Raw genomic sequence first — 12,269 nt, 5'->3', positions numbered from 1 at the left:
GAATGCTCTGTTTCTGGGCTCATCCGGTAACAAATCAGCACCATAGATGATAGAGATCACTGAAACTTTCCTGCACGTTATGTTCTTGGGCCCAATTACTCGGCTCGACCCAAGTAGCGGCCTTCTTTCGGCCCCACCCACCCAAGTTGAATCCGAGTCGGGTCGCGGCCCATCCCCCTCCGCCTGCCGCGGCGCTTCCAGCCCACGGCCCTAACCGCGCCTATAATAACAGCGTGCCCGTGAGCTGCGGGCGGCCTCGCTCGCTCCCCGCAGCAATAATAAGAGAAAATTCCTTGTATGGCCTCAACAAAGATCCCACTTCCCTCTATGGCCTTATCTCATTATTTTCAGTTCCCTGTATGGCCCAAATGAAAAAAACTGATTCCTTCAATGGCCTTCTGTTAGCTTCCGTTACGCGCGCACCCATGGAAACGTTATATGAATATGGGAAAAGACCAAACTACCCTCAACCCTCTCTCTCCCACCACGTGACAGCAGAAGATCGAGATCGAGGAGGCGGCGTCGCCCGAGACCTGGCCGACGCCCGAGCCACGGAGGACGAGCAGGGCGGAGGGCAGGATTCGACGCCGCTTCTGCGTCGCCCTCTTCTCACCGACGGAAGCAGCTCGCCTCACTGTGGCGGCGCCGGCGGGCCTCCTCGCCGGGACACGTCCCATCGCCGAGCCCGCGCGGGCGTGGCTCGTCACCCCCTACCCCAGCCTGCGCAGGCACGGCCCTTGGGCCGGACGCGGCCCCTCCCACAGCCCGCCCGTACGCCGACCAAAGCTGCTCTCACGCGCCCGCCGCGCGCCGACCGGCGTAGCCCCACGCCGCTGCTCCGCATGGGGCGGAGAGAGCAGGGGAGCAAGGGCGCCACCAAGGCATAGGGGAGGGGAGGGGCGCGGCCGGCTTGCTGCAGCTGCCACCTCCCCCGAACGCGCTGCTCCGGCAAGGGATGGGTAGGGAGGCCCGGACGCGCACGCTGCCGTTGCCTCGCCGCCGGCCCGAACGCGCGCGCACCGTTGCCGCTGCCCCGCCGGCCCGAACGCGCGCGCACCGCTGCCGCTGCCCCACGGCGAGGCAAGCTCGAGCCGGAGCAGGGGCGCGCCGCTGCGGCAAGCTCAAGCAGCAGCAGGGCCGCGGCGCCCCATGGCGAGCTCGAGCCGGAGCAGGGGCACGTGGTCGCGGCGAGGTCGAGCAGGGAGCGGCTCGCGGGGGAGGGGGCGCTGCAGCTCGGCCGCGAGGAGGAGGCGCGTCCCGCTCGCCGCCGCCGCAAGGGAGCCGCCTGTGCTACCGTGAGTCGTCCCGTCCGGGCCGCCTGTGCCACCGCGAGCTTCCCCTGCGCTGCTTCCCGCCGCGCCACCGTGCGCCGCAGCATGCCCATGGGGTGCGGGCCGCGGTGCCGACCTGTAGCAAGTATTGTGCGAAGTTTGTGTTCGATCTAATGTAATGTTACTTGAAACAGGGGTAAAATGGTCTTTTTGTCCTCAACTTAACACCGTCAAGTGCCAAAAATGGACGGAAGGCCATATAAGGAACTCAATTTTCGATCGGGGCATAGAGGGAAGTGAAAATGAAAAAGGGCCACACAAGGAAGAGGCATCTTCGTGGAGGCCATACAGGGAATTTACTCCAATAATAATCCCTAGCAAGGCCGCCCTGCCTGAGCAGCTTTCCACACGCGCGCGCCACCGCGAGGCAAGCAGCGCCCCCGCGGTTTCGTCCGGCTCCTCCACGGATCCGCGCCGCCGCTAGGTCGATCGGCCGCTAGCAGACTCGCACGGCACGGCGAGGGCGATCGACCGAGAAGAGGCCGAAGAGATGGTGGTGGTCGAGGGGGATGTCTACTGCTCTGACTCCGATTCCGACGACGACGACGTCGACCGCTTCGTGTTCCTCGCGCGGCAGCCTGGCCGTCGCGCGGAGGACGATCGCGGCGCGAGCTCCGCGAATGACGACGGCGACGACGCGACAGAGGACGAAGAAGATTATTCCGAGCGAGGCGGTGGGGGGAGGAAGAGGCCTCTCGGCCGGGAGATCTTGGACGACGCCCCACCGCCGCCCAACAAGGCCCGGGTCGAACTGGTCGCGGTCGCGCCGCCGTTGGCGCGGACGCCACCGAGCGGTTCGGGTTCGGAGTCGGAGGCGGAGGCGGCGCACGAGCATCGCGCTCGCAGAAGGGGAGGAGAATCCAAGAACGCGGTCAAGAAGAAGCGGGGAAGGGTTCCGGGCTGCGAGGAGGATGGCGATTGTGATCTGACGGCGGCGGCGAAGACTGGCGCGCCGCCCACCGCAACCTCCGGGCGTTTCCTCTGCAACCAGTGCGACAGGTGCTTTGAAAGTCACCAGGCGCTCGGAGGGCATATCCTCGGACACCGGAAGAAGGCCAAGATCGCCATTGCAGCTGCAGCGAGTCTCGAAGACGACGTCGGCGAAGCCGGCGGCGTTGGTAACTGCTGCAAAGATGAGACCGCCGTGGCTGAAACGAACGAAGAGACTGCCAGCGGCATTGCGGCCCAGGACGACAAGATGACCGCAGTGGCAGCGCGCCGTGGAAAAGCCAATGGCGGCGGCGGCCATGGGAAGATCAAGACTGTCGTCGCCGACGTTGCAGGTGTCGACGGCCGTGGGCATGAACATGTTAATGGCAACGCTGACCTCGTCAGCAAGGGCAACGCTGTATCAGGCGATGATTTCGCCAATGGCAACTCCATGACCCGCGACAAAACGGGCATTGGTGCAGCGATCCCCAACCAGAAGGCCGTCGTCGTCGTGAGGACGACGACGACGATGTACAGGTGCAAGGTGTGTGGCACGGAGTGCCTTACAGGGCGCGCGCTCGGCGGGCACATGAGGAAGCACCGGAAGCGGCCACCACTCGGCAGCGGCGGCGGAGAAGGGAGGTCGCCGAGTCCTGGGACGGATGATGACTGCCAGATAACTTTGGCACGGATGTTTGGCGCCGAGACTGTCTTGCGGAAAGAGAACAAGATCGGGTTGGTTTGAGTACGGGCAACGAAATTTGTAGAGGCTACATGTGACGCACTAAACTGAGACTTTTATCTAAGTTTTTGTATCTGCATCCTTCTCTGCTGATGGCAATGGATGTTTATAGTTAGTGTTTCTCAATATGGGGTAATTTGATTTTCTTCAGTTGCTCAAGCTAACTCAGACCGTTAATTATCATCTGTCTGACCCTCAGCCATGCATGCGCGGTGAAGATAAAGTGTATCTCTTCCAAGATATGTGGAGTAAACGTTCGGCAGTTGCTTTCTTGAATTATATGCTTGTTTCATCCTTCATCCTAGAATCACAGAGTGAAAAAAAAAAGAAAATGAAGATTCACATCTCCCAATTATCATTATTGCAGATTCTGCAGTTCAAATTTTCATCAAATTACCAAATTTGCTCCAAGTCAATGTTGATTTTCTTCCAAAAAAAACAGTTGTGCTAGTACATTTGTCAACGACAGCAATTTGTATACTTGTATCCACCTATCAGAATGAACGTATTGTCACCAACTGTACTGGAGAGCATATGTACCATGATGACCAATCATGGTGAAACAATGGTCGATGAAAGAATTGATGCACACAGAAAGAAAGAATGGCAAGCTAAGCAAAATGCCAGGTTTTCTCTCTCAAAAGATATGGAACTAGATATCAACTTCACAATTCCACGGCCCGAAAACTGTTGATGCGCCAAGCTGCATTTAGCTGGGCAACAACTTCCTAAGTTGCATAAAGCACAACATCAGCTTCAAACTAAAGAATCGAGCTTCCAGCGTAACTTCATCCATCCATATCATCAACCTATTTAGAAAGGACCTCTGACTCATCCTTTTAGCGTCCAGCACAGCTTCAGAGGAGACACGTCCAATGATCATAAATGATTCCAAGGAAGTGCCTCCAACCTGTCAAAGGAGATCACATATTAATAATGGGGCCAAAACAATTTGGCTACTCCTAGCATTAGCGTTTCAAATCCCAGGTGCAAATATGTTACTTAAATAGGAGAGAAGGATGAATTTACCCCTGGTATATAAAGAGAAAAACATGTATCAGGCTATTAGAATTTTTTTTGAAGATTTTTTGGAAGAAAATGTATATTTATCCCCTGATAACTGATTATTGCCAATGCTACTGAAATTTCAAGCCCATGTAGCATCTTTGATGAACAAACCCGGAAGCTCAATCCCATGCTTCCCTTTTTAAAGCAAGATAAGAGCCAACACTAGCTGGGAGTAGGGATGGACCCTTCACAATCCAACTCAGCCCTTAAATCATTTTTAGTTCAAACATATAAAATTTTAGCCTGATGCCTAAAATTTCTAGGCAACATTTTTGGGCCCTTTGCCCCTTCACCACACATAGGGCCCATGACTGAATCACAATGGGAAAACTTTAGGAAAAAAAAGAATTTGACAATATGTAGCACGATATGAGAACCCAAACATTTATTCTGGAAAAATGAGAACAAACATAAAGCTAGATTGCTTGCAATTCCATACACTTACCAGGGCATGATTGACTGCACGTAAGCAGTCATTTGTTTTAAGCATCAACAAGATGACCCTTGGTAATCTCCTAAGCAGTTCCGAAATTTCAGAAAAATATAATGAGGCATAATTCTGTCCACAAGAAATAAGTATAAGTAATTGAGTAAGGATGCATACCAAGGACCTAAAGGTCCGCAAGAACCTTTTTTTACGCAATTCTCTATTTACAGGATCAGAAAAAAAAAACATAATAATGGATACAAGTCCAATTATCTAAGACTAGGAAATAATATGATTGTTGTAGCAAGGAGAATACCAGCCTATATACTCAATATAAATTAGGAACATAAAAGATTTTAAATCTTAGTTAATGCGGGAAGTAGGTTAAAATTCCAAGTAAACACTATGTAGTGGATATGTATTCCTTTTGCTCCCATTTTAGAGAGAGTATGGCTGGTGTTGGGTGATTCAACAGTTTGTAGTCTGTTTTCTTTCTGCTGGCTATGTCAAGATTCAAAGACCTATTAACTTGATGAACAATGACCAAACCAAATAACCAGCAGCAATCTCAGAATCTTTCTATAAGTGCATGATGAAACCTCAGTCTCATAGCCCTACAGATACTCTTACACTGTTCAACAAATGATATTCATTTTCACAGTTACATTTACTGTGGTACCATGGACAGCCATTGGGGGCACAAAAGTGTACAGCATATATACCTGTAGTTCAGAATAATCAGTGTTTTTTCTGTCTAGGACAAGATGATCAAGAGATGGGTCAATCACCCTTTGCCATGGCCTCATAGTGAGAACACCAGCAAACAGTGCATGAAGATCTTCCCCAGCTCCAAGTTTGACACTGTTCTCCTTAATTGCTTTTTCATCAGCAAAAACAAGTGCCTGCATTGAAAAAAAAATCACAGAGAGGAATTAGTACCAGCTACTGATCAGAAAACTCATACATGAACTGTAACAGCATTGTCACCTTCCAAAGAGAAGCATAGCTTATCCTAGTAGTATAATCAAGCTCTTTGTAAAGACCGTGATCGAGAAGAACCAATTGCGGCCTTTTCCAACCTACATTTAAGGAATATTTATTACAAAGTTAGCCATTATAATTCTTCAGATGACCTATGCTACACATGTAAAATGTTGGACCAGAGAAAGTTGGTGATGCCGTGATGTACATAGAAAGAACTATTTACGCCACCAGTGGCGAAACGTGAGGCATATGAAAGGAGGGGCCAGTCATTGCTAAGTTAACTAATTTAGCTAATCTACCAATACATAATTATGCTAATACACCATATCTTATAGAAATTTGCTTGACCAAGGGGGGGCCAGTCCACATAGGTCCGCCAGTGTACGCCACAATGCACGATGTAACCAACTCTCAATCCTAGGAGGGTATAAATAAACCATTTATAAAATTTCGCATCTCACACACCTCCTAATTCAGCAGAGCGTACTTCATAGTACATAAGGTCATGGCGCGATAAAGCAACCTACTAACAATTTTTTAAGGATATTAAGATTCTAGATTAGCCTACCCCAACTTGCTTGGGAAAAAAGGCTATGTTGTTGTTGTTGTATTAAGATTCTAGATGCTAGATACAAAGATTCTCACCAAAACTTTTCCTGCTGTCTTGTGGCATGGGTCGGACCATCATATTGGCAGCATGGGGGTCACAATGAACAAAACCATGCTTGAAAATCATCTCGGCAAATGCTTTACTGACCTAGACATCTTAAAGGTGAGTATTTCTAACATATCACTGGTACGATTATTAAATGAGTACACTATGGCAACTTACTAGGTTCGAAACATCAACAGGGTGAATTCCAATTGCTTTAATGCCATGAACATCAGTTACCTCCTTGGCATCCATAAACTCCATGGTGAGAATTCTAGATGTGCTGAGATTCCAATAAACCTTGGGAGCATAGATACTACCAGCAATGTGGGGAGACAGCCTTCTAAAGTTATCCAAACATTTTTCGCTGTTTTTGGCTTCATTCAAGAAATCCAATTCCTGAGAAATCATAACAGTAAGTTACTCATAGCTCCAGTTTTAATTATTTATTATCATTATTGCTGTTCCTTTGATTTCAGCACACCCTAAATTGCATAAAATTTTCAAGTTCAAAGTGAACAGGCTACTGGAAAGAATATTGATTAGCATAAAACATAACATTAACAGGGCAGAAATCATAGCAATTAATAGTTTAATACATTCAACAATTCTGACAAATGGTAAAATCAGGTTCATTTATTTGGTAACACGCAAAAAGAAAGAATAAAATCCAAGAGGCCATAGAAAGGAAATTATATTGTCAGGCAAGACTAGGAAGGTACCTTAGGGGCACTTTCTCGAACTTCATCAACTAACCACCTGCATGAAAGCAGTTATTGAGCAATAATGGAAAATGAGCTCTGCATGAAACTTAAAAAGTAGCATGGAAACCAAGGAGTTGGAGTCCCATTGACATAAAATTAGGTTATGAGCTCTGTGTGCAAAACAGGCACTGCGAATGCAAACTTGAGATGAAGAACTAGGGCCAACTATATCAAGATTGATGTAAGGCCACGAAATCTAATCGTTTATCCCGTTTATATTCTAAAACGAACTGCTCATAACATCTTCGGTTTTGCATAATACAGAAAAAAGGAGAAAGAAAGATAGAGTTTGATTGCGATGAAGATCTAAAAGAGGAATTTCAATAGCACGTCACAAGTATCTGCACGGATCTATTAGGAACTATCAACTATTAAAACATATCATTAGTCAATCTCGAAAAATTTATTCCAATTTAAATGTACAAAGTATTCTTTATGGAAAACATTAAGCATGCCCTCAATCATGCACATGCACCTACTGGATAACTAGGGAGCTTGGAGACCAAAATTTCAATTTCTAATTGACAAATTAAGCTGTACAGTTAAGCATATTCAAGGAAATGACTGCCTTTATCTTTTTACTGATTCATCAAGCAGACTGTGATTTCTAAAATAATAAAAGAAATAAAAAGATAAAGTTGCTACTGTTCAGAAGCGATACCTGTAGTCAAATGTAGGGAAAATATAGTGCAGAGCATTCACTAACAAATCCACAGTAGCTATATCTACAACACTGGTATCTGTCAGGTGGTCGTGCTGAACCTGGAGATCAAGATGGGAAGATACAGTGTGAGGAAGAAAACAATGGTTCAACCTCTACTGGTATAATTTATTCAGGACAGGCTGCAATGCCTACCTTAACAGCAACTTTTTGCCCGTCGTGGGTTCGTGCAGCATGGACTTGTGCAAGAGAAGCACTTGCAAGTGGCACAGGATCAAATTCTGCAAAAACCTATGCACCACAGAACAGAGAAGAAAAATTGAAATGACGAAATTCCAAGTTAACATGCCGTGCTCTAGTTAGAAAATTCCACCATTTGACGCTAGTATCTAGAATTCTACAGGTGACGGACACAAGATCAATAATACGCCATCAGTAAGTCAGTCCACACTTCAGCTCCAGTTACTATTCAGCAGCCTTCCTACAGGCAGTTGTATTGCTCAAAACACACAAACAGTAATGCAAAAAGGATGTAAGCAAGGCACTAACAGTTTCTGGCGATTCTCCTAGATCCTTGGCGAACACCTGGCGGACCTCCTCGTACGACGAGACCGGGCACCTCTTCAGCATCGATTCCCTCATCGTCTGCACGTACTCCTCTGGCACGACATACTCCTGAAACAAGCGAACAAATACACTCAGACAGGAAGCTAAAAAATCACACTATGTCACAAGCAAATCAGCGAATGGTCACCATTTAAGATCATTCTCAAATCGAATCACACGGATCACTGAAACAATACCAGAGGCCAAGTCCTCACCAGCTGGGCGATGTGCTGGCCGAGCTTGATGTAGATGCCGCCGTTGCGGAAGCAGAGCTCCTGGAGTCGGTTGGCGGAGCGGAGGTGGGTGTCGTGCTTGGCGCTCTGCCACGCGGGGGTGCCCGGCTCGAGGCCCCAGAGGGACCACTTGTAGTCGAACGCGATGGTGGCCGCCGTGACGGAGTCGCGGAGGAGGCGCGGGGGCAGGTGCGTGCAGACCTTGAGCGTCGCGGCGGGGTCCTCGGAGCTGGCGACCGCCACCGCGCCGGCGCCGACGCCCAGCGACAGCGCCGCCGTCGCCGCCCGCCGCCACATGGGTCGGGGCACGCGGCTCTCCTGTTCCCGGCTTCTCTTTCTTCCGCCGCAAGATGTTAGGAGGAATTCGGGCGAGGTGGCTTTGTTTCCGACGGGATTCGTGTGGCTGTGAACCCGCGATCACTTCCGTGTTTATACCGACGGTCCGACGCCACGGTGTCACGACTCACAAGGTCAATTGCTCAATTGAGAGCAATTAAGAGCAGGTATTATGATCAGCGTGAAACCAGCTGGGTCCGACGTGAGAGGAGTGAGAGGAGGAGAGAGAAACAAGCCAGCGGCTGGCTAGACGTCCGCTTCCGGTTGGTGGAAAGGCTTTCTAGGTCACTACTGTGCATTAAATGACCACTACCATGAGATGATTTGGCAGTTTTGACGCCGGCAGCCGGCAGCCGGCTGAGACTCGGCGATATTATAAAAACTTGCTCTTAATGGGCTTTCGAAAAGAAAATGTGTGGCGTATTTGAAACTCTCAAAATTCGGGGAAATTTTGAACTAATAGGGCTTTAGTACAAAAACGTAGAGAAATCTAAATTGACAGATTTCTTTTGGAGCTTGATAAAATGAAATGGTTAACCCAATGATAGAAAACTTGATTAACCAAATTTCTTCAATGCGCTCATAGCTCTAGTTCTCAGAGTTGGAGCTGTGTCAAGCACACTCATATGACTAGTTGCTAAAGGATTCATGTTGGCTGGAGTTACATTATTATTGAGGTGGTACACACTCATTATGTTGAAGTAATAGGAGGTCAATATTGTATAGAGCCGACTTGTGCGTGACTGCGATTTTGTGCATGAAGAAAGATTGTTTCCTTAGGCTCTGTTTAGCTTTCAAAAAATTTCATACGGTACTCGTCACATCGAATCTTCAAACATATGCATGGAGCATTAAACACAGTTGAAAAAAAATAACTGATTACATAGTCTAACGGATTAGCACGATACGAATCTTTTAAGCCTAATTAGTCCATGATTAGATATTATTTGTTAAGTAACAATGAAATGTGCTACAATATGAAAATTCAAACTTTTTCACCAACTAAACGCACCCCTAGGCTACAAACATTTTCTTTGGACGTGTGAAACATCATAAATAGTAGGCTGGTAAGTTTTTGTTTTATATTCATGTCGTGGTGCATAAATAGAGATTCACGGTTGTTGATCAAAATATTTATATTTTAAAGTATTACCATCGTGCAACTTGATCTAATTGTTATATTGTGCGGGTGTGGCTACAATGTGTTTGCACCAGCTAATTTAGGGCTCGAATTGTGCTCCTACTCTCCCAAAAGATATAACGATTTCAGAGTTGTCCTAATTCAAATTATACAAAATTAGATAAGTTACTGAAAAAGATAGTATATTTGCAATATCGAATGAGCAGCTTAGATCCATTATGATATATATGTCGGTACCTGTAACAGGGATACTCACTCCTACTGCAGCCGGGCCCTACGGGTCCGGCTCTTACCTCACCAGGCCAACGGCCCCGGACCCGCTCCCCGCTTTGGGACGGGTCCGGTGACGCCACGTGTCCCTGAGGAGGGGAAGCTCCGCACCTTAACAGCCGGGGGCCCCGGACCTCCCACGGGGTCCCGGACCCCCATATACTATCCGGACCCCTCAGCGGGGAGCGAACAGACACCCCGCCTGGGGCAGGTCCGGAGCCGCCACGTGTCCGCAGGCGCAGACACATTAATTTAGGTGTTAATTTAGGTGCTAATTCCGTGCTTAGTCGCTAATCATCACTTAAGTATGGTTATTAGTGTTAATCGTGTAGGCTTAGTTAAATTTCAGTTATTGACTTAGCTTTGACCCCCTGTTTTCTCCCAAATCTAAAACTCGAATCAACTTTTGCCCAACATCAATATTGTAGAACTTTTCTTCCTCTCCAACTTTCATTTTGGCTAAATTTCAAGTTTCAGCACGAAATTTAAAGAAAACCTTTAATTTTGCTTTGAATAGGACATTTTCAAATGCACTCAAGTTTCAAATTTTATCTTTCAAACCATTATTCAAATGAAAAAGTGCCTGAAACAAAAGTTGAAGATTTCAAAATTTTGAACAACTTTTGTATTCAAAAGTTTTTCATTTGAGACCAAAAAAGAAGGAGAAAAACTGAATTTACCAATTACATTTTGAACTTCAGTTTATTTACGAAACTGCCCCATGTCCATCTCTCCTCCTTCCTCTCTCTGTTTCACGCCGTGACGGCGCCGCATGCCGCCGCTCTCGACGTCCGTGTCCACGCGTCGGCCATCGCGCCCCGACCCCTTCCGCTGCGAGCTCGTGCTTTTCTCCTCTCGGTGCTGTCTTCGTTTTCCCCTCCCCTCCTTCTTCCTCGCGCTCACGCCGAGCCGAGCATGAGCTGAGCCCGCCGCCGCCGCCCTCCGGCCAAACCTCGCCGCCCCCGCTTGATCCCTCACGCCCCGACCTCCCTTGCCTTGCCCCCCACCTCCTCCGCCCCATCCCGTGCCCGTTCGAGCCAATCCCCGGCCGAATCTGCCCCTCCGCCGGCCGGCCGCCATTGTTGGTCGTCGGAGCTCCGCCCTCTCCCGTCGAGCACCCTCTCCCGGCCCTCCTTAGTCCGATTCAAGTGCACGGTGAGATTCCCCGCGACCTCCTCCTTCTCCCCATCCCTTTCCCCGCTCAAATCCCGCGCCGCCGGCGTCGGAACGCCGCCGTGCTCGCCGGGCTGTGCCGCCGGCGCACGCCGCGGGCTGCTCCTGCGCGGGCCCGGGTGCCCCCGCCGCGCGCCTCGGGGCCACAGGGCTCCCCTGGCCACCGTGCTGCCCTGCCCCGCCGCCGCCTTGTCCCATCGCCGGTGAGCCAAGCACGCCACGCCGCCGGCCATGGCCCTGGGGGCCATGGCGTGGCTGTGCTAACACTGTAGTTTTGTCGTGTGATTTTGTTTCATTTCATGTGACGCTTCCAAAATACATAAAAAAACAAAGAAAAATGCTAAAAATGCAAACTAAATTTTGTTTGACTTAAATCAAGATCTTCAGAGAAAAAAATATATCCATGCATGTTAAATGTCAGTTTTGCCCCTTTTAGATTTTTTTGTGCTTAAGCTTGTTTAATTTATTCCTACTGTTTTGATACTCTGAAAATTATGAAACATTGGCAGTAGCTTACTATTTGCACGGGTAGTCCACTGGAAAATTTCCTTGTGTAGAAGCTTTGTGTATGTTGCAAATATTTTAATGTTCGATTTATTGTGGCTAGGGGCAAAATAAATGCTTTCTTTTCGCAATAGTTGTTAATAATTTTTTTTCTTGCATGTGGTACCAATTTATTTTCATGCTGGTAAAAGTTTGTTGCTATGTCATATCTGCAGGTTAAGAATTTGCAAGTGTTTAGCTCCTAGCCGCAGTTTTACTTTTTCTATTATGAAGTAAATTCTTTTCTGCAATGTACCTTTTTAACTGTGGTTTGGTTCCAGCTTAGCCCATGTGTTCTTGCATTAGGATCAAAATAGGTTGCACTTGAGAAATATTTGGTTCTATTTGCTTGTTCATAATTAAATCTCTAATAAATCGTTGCCAAGTCATTTCTTTCTTTTAATTGTC

The 12,269-nt window shown here is 48.0% G+C and overlaps 1 protein-coding gene across 1 annotated transcript; it reads right to left on the bottom strand.

Annotated features, from left to right (window-relative positions):
• Positions 1-3,374: 3,374 nt before the first annotated feature.
• On the bottom strand, positions 3,375-8,806 carry LOC120650100 (putative ABC1 protein At2g40090). The gene is made up of 11 exons (XM_039927120.1): positions 8,381-8,806; positions 8,109-8,234; positions 7,755-7,850; positions 7,560-7,660; positions 6,857-6,893; positions 6,315-6,533; positions 6,128-6,239; positions 5,486-5,577; positions 5,221-5,400; positions 4,517-4,630; positions 3,375-3,913 (listed from the first exon to the last, which is right to left on the bottom strand). The coding sequence occupies exons 1-11, from the start codon at positions 8,693-8,695 to the stop codon at positions 3,713-3,715; spliced, it is 1,593 nt and encodes a 530-aa protein (XP_039783054.1). The 5' UTR covers positions 8,696-8,806; the 3' UTR covers positions 3,375-3,712.
• Between the last annotated feature and the right edge of the window lie 3,463 nt (positions 8,807-12,269).

This window comes from Panicum virgatum, chromosome 9K (assembly GCF_016808335.1).
Source record: "Panicum virgatum strain AP13 chromosome 9K, P.virgatum_v5, whole genome shotgun sequence".
Lineage (NCBI taxonomy): Eukaryota > Viridiplantae > Streptophyta > Magnoliopsida > Poales > Poaceae > Panicum > Panicum virgatum.
This window is presented reverse-complemented; position numbering and strand designations above follow the sequence as displayed.